This window comes from Bidens hawaiensis, unplaced genomic scaffold (genome assembly GCF_021521415.1).
Source record: "Bidens hawaiensis isolate Kalapana, Puna unplaced genomic scaffold, B.hawaiensis_p1.1 tig00013988_1, whole genome shotgun sequence".
Classification (NCBI taxonomy): Eukaryota; Viridiplantae; Streptophyta; class Magnoliopsida; order Asterales; family Asteraceae; genus Bidens; species Bidens hawaiensis.
Window position 1 is genome coordinate 390,516 of NW_027492200.1, and position 18,155 is coordinate 408,670.

At 34.3% G+C, this 18,155-nt stretch overlaps 1 protein-coding gene and 1 pseudogene across 3 annotated transcripts; both read left to right on the forward strand.

Moving 5' to 3' along the window:
• Window positions 1–1,094: 1,094 nt before the first annotated feature.
• On the forward strand, window positions 1,095–7,120 carry LOC143545669 (uncharacterized). Of its 2 annotated transcripts, XM_077037514.1 has the most exons (13): window positions 1,095–1,200; window positions 1,312–1,378; window positions 1,479–1,589; window positions 2,776–2,971; window positions 3,082–3,167; window positions 3,251–3,446; window positions 3,585–3,696; window positions 3,915–4,042; window positions 4,196–4,402; window positions 4,794–4,903; window positions 5,406–5,535; window positions 5,618–5,767; window positions 6,663–7,120. In XM_077037514.1, the coding sequence occupies exons 1-13, from the start codon at window positions 1,122–1,124 to the stop codon at window positions 6,882–6,884; spliced, it is 1,794 nt and encodes a 597-aa protein (XP_076893629.1). In that variant the 5' UTR covers window positions 1,095–1,121; the 3' UTR covers window positions 6,885–7,120. The 2 variants fall into 2 exon arrangements, with proteins under 2 accessions (XP_076893629.1, XP_076893630.1); XM_077037515.1 differs by lacking the exons at window positions 1,095–1,200; window positions 1,312–1,378; window positions 1,479–1,589 and adding an exon at window positions 1,954–2,000.
• A 3,560-nt stretch (window positions 7,121–10,680) lies between these two features.
• Window positions 10,681–18,047, forward strand: LOC143545636 (ADP-ribosylation factor GTPase-activating protein AGD1-like; annotated as a pseudogene). Its single transcript, XR_013137467.1, has 17 exons — window positions 10,681–10,736; window positions 10,814–10,950; window positions 11,591–11,661; window positions 11,762–11,824; window positions 11,936–11,980; window positions 12,057–12,122; window positions 12,216–12,263; window positions 12,361–12,498; window positions 12,578–12,787; window positions 13,550–13,696; window positions 13,774–14,028; window positions 15,086–15,172; window positions 15,254–15,571; window positions 15,658–15,803; window positions 17,089–17,179; window positions 17,265–17,748; window positions 17,852–18,047. The product of XR_013137467.1 is annotated as an ADP-ribosylation factor GTPase-activating protein AGD1-like (transcript).
• Window positions 18,048–18,155: the final 108 nt, after the last annotated feature.

Genomic DNA, 18,155 nt, shown 5'->3' on the forward strand with positions numbered 1-18,155 from the left:
AGCCGAGCCCGAGCTCGATTAAGTTTAAGCTTGGCTCGTTTTAAGCTTTTTATCTAAAGCTCAAGCTTGGTTCGTGATCTTTTTTTAAGCTCGCGCAATGCTCGTTTATCATCTATTAATTAATATATATACATTCTTTTTAATTATGTTGAGCTTGGCTTAAGCTCGTTTTCGTAGTGTGAAATTAATACATGGAAGTCCAAAAGAGATAAAACCTGAAAACACATAAGGTTTAACGAGTCTAAACGGGCTTCCTATACAAGGTTTGAGCTCATGCTCGATAACGAGATGAGCTTTATTTAAAACTCACGCTCGGCTCGAGCTTGAAAAGACTCGGCTTAATTCGAACTTTTTATCGATTCAAACTCAATTAGCTTGCGACCACCATCCTCAATGAGCCGGTTAACCGACCCGACCCGAAAATTGGACCGGAACCAAACCGGTATGAAACCTATTACTTAAAAACCGGGTTGGAACCGATTGAAGCCGTAAGTTCATAACCGGTTTGTAATTTTCTCCACCAAAAAATGGTTCCAAACCAAAACCGGGCAAGAACCGGTCGAAACCCGAACCAAAACCGTAACCGGGCAAAAACCGATCGAAACCCGAACCAAAACCGATCGTAATCTAGTCAAGAAACCGGTTTCAACCCGAATCTTAACCGACCATAAACCGGTTTCGACAGTTGTTAACAAAACCGAACAAGTTTCAATTCAAACCATTTTTGAGTTTTAAACCTGTTTGTGCTGCTCAAGCTCGTTTTCGTAGTGTGAAATTAATACACGGAAGTTCAAAAGAAATAAAACCTAAAAGCCCACAAGGTTTAACAAGTCTACACGAGCTTCCTATACAAGACTTGAGCTCGGGCTCGATAACAAAACAAACTTTATTTAAAGCTTACGCTCGGCTTATTTTTGAACTTTTTATCAATCCAAGCTCAAGTAGCTAGTCTGCACCCATATTATTCGGGTAATCCAACCCGACCCGATTCTCATCTACCACCATCTACACTCTCGGCGCATTTTAGACACCACGCACTACACCCCGTCACAAAACTCGGCATCCGCCGCCGTTGTAACACTCACAAGTCACAAACTCAATCCATCAACAATAATATTCCGATGACGACTGAAAAGACCGATTTGTCCTCAATGGACATCGACGATCAGATCACTTCCGATCCTAAGTTCTCAATCAACGGTATACATCTCTAATTAGTTCTTATTATTCCGTTACACTTATATATTAATATTAATAAATTGAATTAAGTAATTAAGTATATTTTAAGCAAAAATTCAATTTGAATTACAGTACTGCAGCTGTTAAAATCCGCACAGATGCAGCACGGGCTACGATTTGGGGATTACACTCGTTACCGGTAATGGTGGACCTAGGGTTTGTGTATTTGAATGAATTGATTGTGTGTTGGTGTTAGTTTATTGTGGAATAATATATGGATCTGGAATTTGAAATTGTAGGAGGTACTGTACGGCGAGGTTGAGGAGATTGTACAAGTCGTTGAAGTTTACGCATGGACGTGGAAAGTATACGAAGAAGGCGATAACGGCGACGACTGTTACTGAAGTTAGGTATGCGTTGATTGTTTTGAGTTTTTGGTAGTTTTCGTGCTTGTTAAGTTAAGTAGGATCATAGTCGAAACAGTTAATGTGGAAAATATCGGATATCGGTCGAGGACCGATATTTGATATGTCGGCTTTCGCGGTGGGATATTGGTAATTTTCATATCATGTAGAAGGTAATAACTGCGGCGACCGTTACTGAAGCTAGGTATGTGTGGATGTGTAGTTTGTGTTGGTTGTCGAGTTTTTGGTGGTTTTGTTGATTGTTAAGTTAAGTAAGATCATGGTTGTCAAAGGCGCTAGGCGCCAAAAAAGTGAGGGCCTAAGGAAAAAAAACGCACTTGGAATTTTTTTTAAATATATTATGTATTATAAATATACTTAAAAGGCTATAACAGCATCTACTGTTACTGAAGTTAGGTATGTGTGAATCTGCGGTTTGTGTTGATTAGTTTTTGAAAGTTTTTTTTGCTTGTTAAGTTAAGTAGGATGGTGTAACTTGAATAGTTTGTGGTCTGTATCGAACGTGGTGGCTGGTACCAATTTCCCTTTTACCTTAGATTGAAAGAAAAGCATTGGCATTTTTAGAGGTTTAAGGTCAAGCATTAGGACATGCATAATTGTCTTCCAACCATGTACATTCCTTGGCGATCGCGATACTAGTAACGGTTGCAGTTATTGATGTTAATGAATGATAATGCAGTGTTTTTCACTCGGTAACTAATTGTATCTAGTTTATTTTGATTTAACATAAGAGAGTGATGCATTGATCCAAGACAATGAAAAATGGAACATCTAGTAGTAAAGTTTGAAGGTTTATCCCAATACAGTTTATATTATGCTCTGTTATAAGTAAACTATTAGGCTTTCAAGGCAGTCAGTTAGTAAGTAAGCAGGTGTGGATTATCTGCTTGGACCTTGAATCGCATCAGGGCTGTTTTTAACAGCTTATAATTTGTTTCTCCATTAGGTTTCTCCATTTGGTTCTTTATTTTGGCATCAGTTGTTAACCTTCACCACATGCTCTTACATTCTCTGTGAATAATGTTGTTCATCTTTTGTCAAATTGAGAAATGTTTCAGCATTATGTGTATATTTAAGAAGCCGCAATTGTAAGTCTAAACCATTAATTGGAAACGTTATTATTAATCATGGTATCTAATACTGAGGTAACAACATTTTGGGCCTGCATTAGGTTTCTCCATTTGGTTCTCTACACAGCAGAGAGAGCATGGAGTCATGCCATGGAGAAGAGACAGCTACCAGATGGTCCAAATGCACGTCAACGAACCTACCTGATTGGTCGGTTGCGTAAAGCAGTGAAATGGGCTACACTTTTTGCAGAATTATGTGCTATTAAAGGAGATTCGAGAACATCATTAGAAGCAGAGGTATGCTTCTTGAATGGTTATTTAGACTTATGAATTTTAATATGTATCCTTAATTGGATGACGTGTACCATATTTCCGTTTTTGCTGAGCAATTTAATTTCAATTTGCAGGCTTATGCTTCATTTATGAAAGGTAATTTATTATTTGAACAAGACCAAAATTGGGACATCGCATTGAAGAGTTTCAAGAGTGCCAGGTAACCCATGTTTTTTATGAAAGGAGGTTTTGCCTTATGTTTGGCCTTTGCTCCATCACTTATTATTTTTTTAATATAAACAGAGTTGTCTATGAGGAACTTGGAAAGTATGGAGATCTGGATAATCAAGTTTTGTGCCGAGAGCGTGTTGAGGAACTAGAACCAAGCATACGCTACTGTTTGCACAAAATCGGTGAATCAAATTTACAAGCTTCTGAACTTGTACACATTGGGGAAATTGAAGGACCTGCACTGGACCTTTTTAAAGCTAAATTAGAGGTAGGTTAATGTTCAATATAACTTATTTGATTCTAGTATTCTACACGCTTAACTCAATAATATTGCAACACATCTATGTATTATCATGATAATTTCACACAAATCTAAGTTTCTTTTATTGTCTTGAATCTATTTCAGGCTGTTATGGCTGAAGCTAGAACTCAGCAGGCTGCATCCATGACTGAATTTCATTGGCTTGGTCATAGATTTCCCATATCAAATGCAAAGACTAGGGTTTCCATACTGAAAGGTTTGTTATCAATCTTTGGAGATTAAGAGTGCGTTACATATATCAGTCTATGCTATTATCTGATCACAATGTTGTGCATATTAATGTCATAATCTGAAATATATTGAAACTCTGATATATATATATGTGTGTGTGTGTGTGTGTGTGTGTGTGTGATATGGTATATATCAATAACTTTCCTGAATTTTCTGACACTTGTGTGATACACGTGGTTTCAGCTCAGGAATTGGAAAAGGAGCTTAATGATCGAATGGAAGGTACTCTTCCTGCTGAGAAAAGACTTGCTGTTTTTGACAAAATTTTTGCTGCATATCATGAAGCCCGGGGATCCATTCGCAATGACTTGGTATGTAGTAGTAAACTGTTTAGTTAAAGCTTAGGTGTTTAGTATGTCTGAATCAGAGAAGGAATGGAATAGACAGTTATCTTGAAATGGAAAAGAGTTTGATTTTTTATATTCTTTTTTGATAAAAATAACTTGGATTCTGTTTGTTTTTAGGCCACTGTGGGTAGCTCTGAAAACATTAAGGATGATTTGAGTGGGCTTGACAAAGCAATAGGTGCTGTACTTGGGCAACGAACTATTGAACGCAACCAACTGTTGGTTAGCATAGCTAAGAGTAAACTTAGCAAGTCCCGTGATGAGAAAAATGAGAAAGTTACCAAACCTGAAGAACTTGTGAGGCTATTTGATCTTCTTTTACAGGTACGTGGCTATAATGTTCTTACTACATTTGGGTGGCTTGGATAACATGTGAAAACAGGGTTGCATTAAAATGGGTGATTTTGGTATGGGTTGGGTTGACCCAAAACACTTTTTGCTCGATAGATTTTACAACATTGGTATGTTAGATATAATTGGTAAGGCTATAATATTTCAGCAATAATATAAAATTATGAATAAAGAGATTAACAGTTTTTATGTAATAAAATTACATTTTGTGGCACCTTTCGAATTATTTGACCATTTCAGCCTATTTGACATGTTTATTTTAGCATTTTTTTTCATTTTACCCGCTAGAAATAAAATATAATCCAAACTAATAAACAGACCTACTTCTGTGCTGCTGACAAATGTTTGTTATTGTTGATTATAGAATACATCAGATCTTTCTGACTTGTTGAGTTCTGGAAGAGACCGGAAAGAGGAAGAAGTGGCATTAGCTGAAGAATGTGAACTCAAAAGCCTCATTTTTCGAGCAGAAAGGTTTGCATGACATCGTCCTCCATTATTTAGAATCTTTTTTCGTTTTGGCTGAAACACATTGAACTGGCAAAATAACCATAAATGTTTAATGGCCAGTGTCTTAATTTTGATTATGAAAGTATAGTCCATTACGCTACCAGATAATGCTGGTAGAAAATAGACTAAATGTTTAAGCAATTAAGGTTATGCATCCAACTGCTTGCAAACTAGTCTTGTTATGATTCATGTAGGGTTTGATTTTTATGTTCTCTCTTGCAAACTCAGCGATTTCCATATTAGTTTTGAACAATTTAGGTTAGAAATTTGTAAGAAAAAGAACCTGATTTATTTGGCCAAAGTAATTTTGCATCCACTAAAGAATAAAAATACTTGAAAACAGTGTTTGAAATCATAAATGAAACAGTGTTTACAAAAGGTCTTGAAACAATTATAAAAGATTAGGATTTGTATTCATGATAAATTAATGTGAAATAAACTAGTCTTATTCATTATATTGTTGCAGGTGTTTTTTCTTGGCCAAGTCTTATAGCTCAGCTGGTAAAAGGACAGAAGCATATTCTTTGTTTTCTCTTGCTCGCTCTCTGGCTGAAAATGCATTGAAGAAACCTAAGAGTGTGGCTAGCAAAGATCAGGTTTTTATTCTGTAACTCAAAATAAATAGAAGTATTAGCACACAATAAGGTCTATATATATGATTGTTTTTTTTTGTAACAGGCAACGATCAAAGAAGTGGAGACATTGTATAATAATTGCAGATCCAATAGCTGTATTGAACATGCAATGGGGATTATGGAACACGAGAAGGCTCCTGAGGATCTGTCTAAAAAGATATCTACTGTATCAATATCCGGGACTGATAAAAAGGTATGAATTAGAAAGAAATATAATCTACCACAAACACAACTACTTCATATAGTCAAATATCACATCTTGTACTTTTTACAAATCATGATTGGGGATGTTTTCGATACTCGTAGTCGAATCACTTCACTAAACCATCATATATGCATGCCACATAATCAGTTAAAACACGTATGTTTCATTAGAAGGCACTCGTTTACTTATGAGTGAGTTAAATTCGGATGATATATCTTATTCTCTTAATGGTCGAATGGGTAAAGCCAACAATATTAACTTAAAAGGAGCTGGTCTAACGGATCAAAGTTTGAGGTGTAAAGAACAAGTTAAGCCCAAGCTCGTCTATTATTTACTTATATATTCATATACATTTATAATTATTTTTATGCACATTTATAACTTATAAGTATGATTTTGATAACATAATATATATTATTCAACTTTTTTTGTTATAGTTTTATATATAATAACAATTATATGTATATTTTATATATTAAATAAAAATTATATATATATATATATATATATATATATATATATATAATAGGCTTGTTTAGGCTCACGAGCCTAGTCAAGTTTGATTATAAAGTTCGGCTCAGTTCGAGCTTAAATTGAGCCTATCTCAAGTAGTTTACGAGCAGCTCGGCTTGTTTACACTCCTAGTCAAAAGTCACCTAAAGTGTATTTTTAGTCCATAAAACCTCAATAGGTATATTCATGAAGTAGAATGTAAGTTAAATAATATGCATTTTGTAATTACCCGTTTTGATATGTACGCGTATTACCTGTTTTGACCGTTCACATAACCTCTTGATTCCGCTACCTCTACTTATTTGTTCGATAAACTTTGTGCTAGTTTTAGTGTTACATGCATTAAACTTACATGTATTCTAATTTTCAGTCGGACAAGTACCTCATTGAGAAACTGGATTCTTACGAGTCTGCTGTCGGTGATACAAGCACAAAAGTTGCTCCTCGTATTGCAGCATACCAACCATCGTTCCAAGCAATTGCTCGCAATCCCATTGTTCTCGATCTCGCCTATAACTCAATCGATTTCCCGTCAATTGAGAACAGGATGAAGAAAGATAAAAAGGGTTTCATTAGTAGGCTCTGGGGATAAGTTATACAAAATCAGTAATCAGGTTGATTTTCATTCAAGTTTTTTAGATTTTGAACAATTTTGTTACTGTAATATCGTTTTTCTGGCCGTGTACTGTGTGTTGCTTTGTGAACCAGTTTTCTGATGAGAATGGTAACTTTGTTTATTGGATTTAAATGAGGGGTAAACTTTTTGCTCAGTAAATTGATAAGGGCTGGAAAGAGAACAGTTGTTTAAACTTGGGGGGGGGGGGGGGTATTAAAGTAATATCAAATATAGAGAATGGCATTATGTTATGAACTTAGACCACAATTAACCATTATCTACCTAACGGTCTCCCTAAAGCTATGAGAAGACTGTAGTGGAGGGGCTACAAAATGAGACGTTTTGTGTCATGTGGCGTCCAGTCAGCAAAAGAATGGTTTTTGTTTGTGGTGTAGTGGCGTGGTAGTACAATATATATAGACATATTTATATCAAACATGCACAAACATAACAAAATAAAACAAGAGCAAGGCGACAACTGCATGTCGTGCCCCCCCTCCCCCTCCACCACAAATCTCCATGTTGTTGCCCCCCCGCGGGGGGGGGGGGGGGGGGGTTCGCCCCAAATTCCCTTTGTCGTCTACCACTACGCACACCCTAAGTGAGTTAAAAAGGGTTGTCATGTCATCGCCATGTAGGCACGAGGGTATTTACTTTTCACCCTCGTAAAGGTGTGTAATGGTTTAACATGGACGTTTGTCAATTCAATAAAAGAATGAAAAAAGAAGTTATTTGGTGGCGCTTGTGATTTGCTTGAAAAAATGTGAATTGATTCACCGGGAGAAGGGAAACAGTGACTTATGAGATGCAGGTGCGGTGTTTGGGTACCGTGATGGAGCTGATGTGTAAGGGGCGTGAGCTTATTACTCGTGGCATCAACTTTGTTCTATGTTTGTTTAGCATCTACAATGCCAGTCACAGACCTTCACCTTATTTTATCATGTCACATCATATTTCAAATTTTTCTAAAAAACCTTCATAAAAAGGTTAAGAGGTAAAGACTCTTGATAGAAACTGGAAATCTAAATTACTTAAATTGAGATGATTAGCCACATTCGAGATAGGCTTGATCTCCAAACAAAGGTAACAAACCCTAATTTTGATAAATAAACATTCTACACCTGAATAAAAAACACACGATCTACTAATACTACTTCTAATGACGGTTATTCGCTTAACTTCCCACCACACATTCTCCTACTAATTCTTATTTATAGTTGGGTACGTATCAACTCCACAGTGCAACAAAGGTTTTTGGCTTGAGTTCGTGTAGTGCCAGATAGATTGGGACCTTGGTGTCAAAGTTTGTTTTTTATTTATCTTAAGATAAAGTTTGTTGACTATTCTGATTAATAACTAATTGTTTCCTAGTATGAATAGGAGTATGATACTAATAGTTTTGTTTTAAGGGTACTCATTATTCATTTATTATTAATAAGAAAAGTTGCATAACATTTATGCAAATCGGGTTCGGTGCTCTTGATTTGCTTAATCAAATAAGAATGATATTCATCTGGTTGAACAATTTTTTCATGTAAAATAAACCTATATGAACAATTCGTATTAAAGTTGTCAACTACGTTTAGACTTATCCCCCACTTATGGCCTAGTGATAGGAAAACTTGGGTTCTTCAATGGACCCAAGTTCGATCCCCACTTGTGACACTTTGTGTGGATATCAGCAATGAATAATTTGAGCTAGCCTAGCGAGGTTGTCAGTTCAAATCCCGATCCCACTAGTTACTCCAGGGAGTTATGCTCCTGTGGTGGTAGCCGGGGAGCATGGTATCCCGGAGGAACGATCAAGCCAAACTTTGAAGCTAACATAAGCCCGATTAAGACAACATGGCACTCTCCAAAATAAAGACAACTTAACACACAAGAAAGTCCCGTTATAACTAGTTAAAAGTTGTTGGTGGAATCTGGCGCGCATGAGTAGAAAGTATCGATAGCCCTTTAAAAACCTACGCTTTGGCTTTAATAAAATTATTATTATTATTATTGAATTTGATATCCAGTAATCGACGGAGGCATCAATGGCAGCCATGAAAACTCGTTGTTTCTATTTCCTTCAATCATCCATTCATTCTCTATTTCCTCTTCATTCTGTTTCTCAATATTCTTCACAATTTCACCTGTAATTCGATCTCAATTTGCGTTACTCAATTGTTCTGAAGATTATTTATCGAATAGTGGCTATCCGATTTCATTTTGATCGATTTCGTGACCTAGAAGAAGATATTAGCTTATATTATTATTGTTATTATTTCAAAATTTGATCTGCAGTCTAATGCTGGAGGTTTGGATCAATGCAGCAGCCGGACGCAACCATGTATTTCTCAAAACTCGAAGACTCCCCAATGTTTCGCCAACAGGTCCGTCTATATTATTATCCGTAGCATTTCGTAGTTTCGATTTACCTTTTTGAATATATGATGTTTCTGTGGTTCGTAATTATGACATGCATTAAACAAACGAAATTTACGTGGTTTGGTCTAAACTTACGTACATCCACGGGTGGCAACTAGCCAACTAGGTTATGATAATAAGCAATTACAGGCACGCAAGCATGTTTACATAGAGACTAATTATCTAGGGTTAATAATTTCATGATTAGGAAAACACTTAACGGGCCGGCTGCCCCTGTGATCTTAATCATAACCGTACGAATCCAGCCGACCTAATTTATACACAACCTTTATTCCTACCTTTAGAAAGTTGAATTAAAACCTTAGGAAACTTTCATTTCACTTTGCTGGTTTGAATTTAAAAACACAAATGTGGTTGGTTGTTTTACCCAGGATAAAAGACTCTTTCCAATTTTGGTTAAAACATACTCCCTCCGTCCCGTTATAAGTGTCCACATTTCCTTTTTCATTTGTCCATTACAAATGTCCACTTTCAAAATTTATTAGACAATTTCCAAGTTTACCCTTAAACACACACAACGAACATTAATAAACAACATTGATGGACCCAATTTCCAAGGGCATTATTGTCATTTGGTAAGAAAAGAAAACAATAATTTAATCTACCTTAAACTTTGTGTATTTTAAACTAAGACACTTTGACCGGGACAAGAGGGAGTATTTTTTAAGGAAGGATCATATTGGGCTAGTTATTTCCTCTGTAAAAAGATACAAGATTTGCTTATAGTCTGTATAAAATTGTATATCAACTGTAACACACACCGGCCACTTATCCCTAAATTTGATGTGTCTTGAATGTCCAAGGATGTGTATGCGCGTTGTTGACTTGAAAATCAAAGTTTGACTCGTTTGATTGCCCGTAGATGGAGACTTAGACATTTGTTGTTGGTGTTTTAGAATGCAATATGAACATATGAGGATTTATATATAGAAAATATTTGTATCACATGCTCATATTTTTCTATTGCAATCGAAACAACGAGTGCAGTTTACAATGTGCGACCATGTATGCACTAGCAAGACAATTTGGCTTCAAAAACCACAAACCCTTTTTTAGGATAAAACTGAAAAGAAAAATGAGCTTACTGAAGTTTACTATGTAGCTCTTAGTGTTATTTTTTTATATCAAAGAGATGATGAGATTAATATAATACATGATGGTTAATCCTTTACATTCTTTATCTACTGTTGTAAATGACTAAATGTTTTTACTAGAGTGCATAAATGTGAAACGTTAATATTGTAAGCACGGTTGAACAAGGGCCTTTCAAGAGTATATGTGATATACACATAATAGTTATAATTTCAACTTTGTAACATGCGAATGTATAATATATACTGTAATGCAGCTCCAATGTTTGGAGGAAATTGCTGAGACATTGAGGGAACGAGGTTCAAAGTTTTTTAAAGGCTGTCGGAAATACACGTGAGGATTCTTTCTTTCTTTTTTCTACATTTTCAAAATGAATTCATCAGGTTGTCGAAATTGGTTAATTTCTTATTTAAACTGTACAGAGAAGGCCTTGTAGAAGCCTATGATAAAGATATCGCCTTTTCAAGCTCCCTTGAAAATTTCGGTGGAGGACCTGATCCCATTTCTATGGCATTTGGAGGTACCTACCTACCTATCTATCTATATATATATATATATAGGTAAGGATCTTTAAGAGAACCCTCTGGAAATTGAGAACTTTGAGAACCATTTTGGACCACAAAAAGAACCTTTAAAAAAAATTTAAAAAAGTTATAAAAAAAACAAAAATTTTAAAAAAGTAAAAAAACCAAAATTCTTATATTTCATTCCGGTTTCATTAAAAAAAAATTTGTATTATACAAATATGTATGATTTCATTTAATCTCTAGTTATGTAATGTACACATATGTCATTTACCTTAAATTATACATATGCGTGTAATAAAAAAACATGTATATACATATATAGACATATTATACATATATGTATAATTTAGCTAAACCGAGACGGGTTTTTTTTAATGAAACCGAGATGATAAATAAGAATTTTGGTTTTTTTACTTTTTTTTATTTTTGCGTTTTTTTTTGTTTTATAATTTTTTTTATTTTTGCGTTTTTTGTGGTCTAAAATGGTTCTCAAAATTCTCAATTTCAAAATAGTTCTCACATGATCGATCGTGATCCTATATATATATATATATATATTCTTTATTTTAAAGCATTTTTAAATTATTTATTATTTATATACAGCTATATCCTATGTTCAACTTGTGTTCACAGGCCCTGATATGATCAAATTTGCGGTTGTTTTGAGAGAACTGGGAGGATACAAAGAAAATCTTCGATCTCAGGTCGCAGTTTAACCAATTAATTAATTATCATGTATTTTAGCTCAGTTTTACAATATTGCCACCAATAAAAATAATTATTCACATTGGTATTTTTTTTCAGATTGAGCAGACACTAAGTGAAAGGTTACTGCGGTTTACCAATGTTGAGCTGCAAGATATCAAGGTTTCATTATTTTCTAACTGTATTTATATTATTCAGCAAAAAGGTTCAGTGGATCCCGTGGGTCCCGTGTTTCGCATATTTGATATAAATATTTTTATATATTTTATGCAGGAAGCTAGGAAGAGATTTGACAAAGCTGATGCTGTTTATAGCCAGGTAGTTATACTTGGTTGTTTAATTTGGACTTTTAAGTAGTAAACATCTTTTTAATATATTTGTGAATTCCGTGCAGATACGTGACAAATATTTATCACTAAAGAAAAGTACACGATCAGAAGTAGCTTATGCGATGGAAGAGGTATGTATATATCTTTCCCTTAATTTATAAACATTATGCAATCATTTGGTAACCATTTTTATTTATAATTCTAATTTGGTAGAGACATTTTAGGAACTTTACAGTGCCAGAATGACATTTGAGCAAGCGCGCTTCAGTCTGGTACTTCAACACCTATGCTATTTATTATATGAACATGTTATATCTTAGAAGTTTAAACTACCAAGGGCAGTTATGTAATTTAACAATGTATCCTCAGGTTTGTTCTCTTTCAAATGTTGAGGCTAAAAAGAGATTTGAGTTTCTGGAATCTGTTGGTGAAGCAATGGATGCTCATCTTCATTATTTCAAGCAAGGTTATGAATTATTACTTGAAATGGAGCCTTATATCCACCAGGTTTTGTTATTTAAATCTTTTTTTTTCAATTTGCTTGTTTTTTAGATAAAATTGTCACAGTCTTTTCTTGGTTTTACAGGTATTATTAAATGCACAAAAATGTAGAGAAAGCTACCATACTGAGCAGCAAGCATTAAGTGAAAGGATCCAAGAGTACAAAAGGCACATTGATTTTGGAAACAAAAGTGCTTCTAATGTTACTGCTGGTAACCGAGATTTAACACACCAACCTTCTAGGAACTCCCAGAAATTAGTACAAGCGGTTATGCAGTCCGGTGCAGAGGGGAAGGTACTCCTTTTGTATATTATTTGCAGGTCAAACGGGTCGGGCCAACCCAAAATACTTTCTGTCTGAAATCATCAAACTTATTGTAGTTACACTTTTGAGCCAATTTTTTTTCCTTATGACCCATTAGAGATGACTCGTAACACAAAATCGACGCGTTCTTTATAAAACGGGTCAGGTCAACTTTACGTTTGGTCTAAAATCATCAAACTTGTTCTAGTTACACTTTTGAGCCAAATTCTTTTTTCTTTCTGACCCTTAAGAAATAACACATAACACGAAATTGACCCGTTCTTAAATAAACGGGTCAGGTCAACCCAAAATACTTTTTGTCTGAAATCATCAAACCTATTGTAGTTACACTTTTGAGCCAAGTTCTTTTTATTTATTTATTTCTGACCCGTTAGAGATGACTCATAACACGAAATTGACCCGTTCTTAAATAAACGGGTCGGGTCAACCCAAAATACTTTTTTTTTTGAAATCATCAAACTTATTGTAGTTACACTTTTGAGCCAAGTTCTTTTTGTTTATTTATTTCTGACCCGTTAGAGATGACTCATAACACGACCCGTTCTTAAATAAACGGGTCGGGTCAACCCAAAATTACTTACCGTCTGAAGTCATCAAACTTATTGTAGTTACGTGTTTGAGCCAGGTTATTTTTTTTCTTTCTGACCCCGTTAACACGAAATCGACCCGTTCTTAAATAAACGGGCCAAAACTTCCGAATCCACTTCAATGGCTAATACTTCAATAGTTTAGGTTCAAAACATCAAACAAGGATATCTCTGTAAACGCTCTTCAAATTTAAGGGGCGACTGGAAAAGAAGATTTTTCGTTCTTGATAACCGAGGGATGTTGTATTACTATCGCAAGCAAGTAACTAGCCCCTCTGTAAGTCTACTAAAAGTGTCATATTAAACATGAGATGTGTCACCTTTCCTTTGTTATATTTTATAAAGTTTCAATATTTGAGTTGATTTCAGGGATCAGGTGCACAGAGATGTAACAACACTGAACCGGGCCCGGGATTGCTGAGTAGGTGGCTATCTTCACATTATCATGGTGGTGTTCATGACGTGGCACGCCACACGGTCAACCTGCTTACATCTACAATTAAGCCTGATGCAGAGCAGTCAGACCTCAGATTTTCACGTTATTTTCACATGATGCCTGATTAACCTTCAGACCTCAGATTTTGTTTTAGGATTATTTCACCAACAAAGATATACACTTTGCAGGTGAGTTTGTTGTCTTTTGATTATCATAGGTTGATTTTAATTTTGTTTTATCTCAACTTGAGTAAATTTAAATAAATATCTTAAGTTGGAATTGATCAAAATTGGAGTTGATTTGTGTACCAAGTCTTTTAGTTTTTGCACATTTTGGTCTTACAACATGAGAAAGTAGTAAGGGCAAAATGGTAAAATATCATTTTTTTTGGTGGTTTGTGTAGTAAAAAGCTGGTTAACAATTCATCTTTCATGTATAATACATAAAGTGATAAAACCTCTTAGTTATATTAATCCATACTTTAAAATGTTATTGAAATAATACCTTTTACAAACTATCATTGATTTGTTATGTTTATGTTTGAACTGTACTATGTGAACTTTTATATGTAAATTTTCAAAAATGTTATATATATATATATGTATGTATATATATACCTATATAGGGTAAGGATCTTAAGAGAACCCTTTGAAAATTGAGAACTTCGAGAACCATTTTGGACCACTAAAAAAACCTTTAAAAAATTATAAAACAAAAAAAACAAAATTTTTAAAAAGTAAAAAAACCAAAATTCTTATATTTCATTCCGGTTTCATAAAAAAAAAAAACTTCGTATTATACACATGTGCATAATTTCATTTAATCTCTAGTTACGTAATGTACACATATGTACATTATCATTTACCTTAATTTTTGCATATGTGTATAAAAAAAACATGTATGTGCATATTATACATATATGTATAATTTAGCTAAACCGAGACGGTTTTTTTTATTATGAAACCGGAATGAAATATAAGAATTTTGGTTTTTTTACTTATTAAAATTTTTGTTTTATAATTTTTTTTAAAGGTTTTTTTAGTGGTCCAAAATGGTTCTAAAAGTTATCAATTTGCAAGTGGTTCTCTTAGGATCCGTATATATATATAATTTTGAAAACTTACGTATAAAAATTCAATATGATTAATCCCTATTAATCGCTAGTCGGTACCCTATTGCCCGACTAGCGCCTAGCGAGTTCTTCAACACCGCTTGTTACTATCTATTTTGGAATTTGGTAAGCAGGCAGAGAGTGCAATGGAACAAACAGATTGGATTGACAAAATAAACGGAGTAATTGCTTCATTATTAACTTCCCAATCACCTGAGATGGTATGTATTATTACAGTATTATTCCACATCAAAATATACACTTTTTCTCAAGATTTTAACATTTCAGTTATTTTTCTCCAGTATTTATGCAACAGTCCCACAAGTAAAACCAGTGTTATAGGAGAAAGGCCATTTGGTCAAGATAAAAAGCCATATGAAGAATATACCGAGAAGGATCGTGATTCCAAAAACATGATGCGTGTATGCAAAAGTTCACAACAGTTACAATATGGTGTGAGAACCGAGAGGCCCGTTGATGCTTTAAAAAAGGTGCCTGGTAATGATAAGTGTGCCGACTGTGGTTCACCTGAACCCGTTTGGGTTTCCTTAAATCTCGGTGTTCTTATATGCATTGAGTGTTCTGGTGTTCACAGAAACCTTGGTTGTCACATAACTAAGGTTTGTTATGTTATGTCTATTTGACCTTGTATTTTGTATTAGTTTACCAAACTGCCATTGCTTATGTTTCAGTTTATGGAATGTAGGTAAGATCTTTGGAACTTTATGTGAAGTTATGGGACCCTTCTGTCATCGGTTTGTTCCAGTCACTCGGTAATGTGTTTGTTAATTCGATATGGGAGAAATCGTTGTCTGTTAAAGGAACTCACGGGCCCGATGAATTACCTGGAAGGTAATTTTATATTTATTTGTTTTGTTTACAAATATAAACAATATACAATTGGGGAAATTTGTCTCTTTAACTACATAGCATTATTAAAAATAATATTTTTGGTAATCATAATTACACAGGCCCGTAAACGAACCGAATGTTCAGCGAAAACGGAAAGTTCGTTTATCTTATAAGCAAATGAACATGAACTTATATTTATTCATTTAGTTAAACGAACGAACATGAATACATTTTTCGTTCGTTCATTTATGTCCGCTCATATATGTTTGTTTACTAGTCAGATGCCCGCACGATGTAGCGGGAAACAACATTTAAAAGGTTGTTGGCGAGCCAAGCCTAGCTCGAGTCGAACATCATACCGAGCCGACTCAGCTCTGCTCGAAATTAAAGATAAAATCTTAAACTCGAGTTCGCCTTGATTATTTTGATATTTATATGGTTTGAGTACTTATAATCATATTTTTGTAAAACATATCAAAAGATTATTAATATTTATATAAACATGAGGGGGCAAAGTTGTAACTAACCCTTAAAATAATAAATTTTGTGTAAGTTAAGGTACTATACTTGTAATTAATTTTACTTGTAAAACTAACTTGTACATTCATGCATATATCCATGCATTAATGACTTGTACAATTTAAAACGTTTATCTGTTTTTAAAAAAAATTATATTGCCACGTCAATAAAAATAAGCTCGTTAAATGGGTATGTTAAGATTTAATTTTAATCATATTTTTGTAAAAGATATAACAAGAAAACCAAAAAGAATAAAGTTAAAGTAAAAATTGGTTAACAATGAGGGATGAAAGTTGTAATTATTTTCTTAAATTAACAAAATTTGATTAAAGTTGAGGTACCAAACTTGTAATATATTTGTTGAATTCAAATGAACGTGTGTTGATTGTGTTTAAAATACCATTTTGTCCTTTATTACACTTGTACTTTATGCCTTACAAATTGTAAATCCCTTAAAAAATGTGTCTTAATTTACCCTTGTTTAGTGTATTATATATGTTTGTTTATTTACGTTTGTGTATGTCCGTTCAATCCACTTAAAAGTGCAATTTTATAAAATTTTTAAAATAATTATTTTTCCACAAACTTTCGGGTCAAGAAAGCCCATCATATCCCATTTCAACCCATAGAAAAATTATTCGTTTGACCCATTATTGAGAGGCTCATCCACCTAAACCATACATTTTACCAGGTAATCATAAGCTCTGTCATCCCCAAATGGTAAAATTAAAGCTAACAGAATATAGTGGTTGACTTTGACCTTCAGGTCATCGGATTCCGATAAATCAAGAGAGTCACTTGGGAAGCCCAATTGTGAAGAACATATATCCACAAAGGAAAAGTTCATTCATGCAAAAGTATGTCTTTATGTTTCCATTTTCATTTTTTTAATTACTTTCTCCCAATAAGCACAAGTTAACATTGAAATTTCATCATATATAGTATGCAGAAAGGCGTTTTATTCAAAAAGTAAAGGACCCGCGTCACCTTATTCTACTCGAACAACAATTATGGGAAAACGTGCGCGCAAATGACAAAAAAGCAGTTTACCTTCTAATAATAATATGTGAAGCGGATGTGAACGCTGCTCACGGTCATGCATCATATATATCTTCATCTGTAGCGCAAATCATGCGCTTTGAAGACAAGATAGTATTGGTGACCATGAGTTTGACTATTTAGAAGACTATTCTACAGATAATTCCTCTTTGACTTCAGTTAGAGAGATTGATGATCCTTTGACTAATGAATCTCTTAACGGGTGTTCTCTGCTCCACGTGGCGTGCCAAACTGCTGACTGTACCATGGTGGAACTGCTTTTACAGCATGGTGCAAACATTAATGCTGCTGATGCAAACGGTCAGACGCCACTTCATCATAGTATCATTAGACAAAGACTTGCAATTGCACATCTACTTCTTAGCAGGTATTACTCTTGTTTGCTGGTGTGTGCGTGTGCGTGTGCGTGCGTGTTTTTTTTTTTGTAATAAAATGGGAAAGTTTATGCATTAATGTGATATTTATTGTAGGGGAGCTAATCCACAAGCAGCAGATACAGAAGGGAAAACGCCACGTCAGCTTGTAACGGATTTGGGAATTGATGATATTCAAATTCTCGGACTCTTACAAGCACCAAAGAGATAGCATATTAGCATATACATAATTTTATATAAATGTATAGTAACTTATACCATCAAGATTGAAACTGATCCCTGAATTTACAATTTTGTAAGAATTAAAGTTATAATTTATGATACAAAAGTTATACAAAAGTTAAAGCATACATCACATAAATATATAAATTTTAAGCCTGCACTTGATGTGCTGGTTCAC

Excerpts from the sequence above, each read along its gene's own strand:
- LOC143545669 (XM_077037514.1), top strand. The coding sequence starts at position 1,122 with ATGACGACTGAAAAGACCGATTTGTCCTCAATGGACATCGACGATCAG. Across the intron at positions 4,043-4,195 it reads GATCCATTCGCAATGACTTG|GCCACTGTGGGTAGCTCTGA; the intron begins GTATGTAGTAGT and ends GTTTGTTTTTAG. Across the intron at positions 5,768-6,662 it reads TATCCGGGACTGATAAAAAG|TCGGACAAGTACCTCATTGA; the intron begins GTATGAATTAGA and ends TCTAATTTTCAG.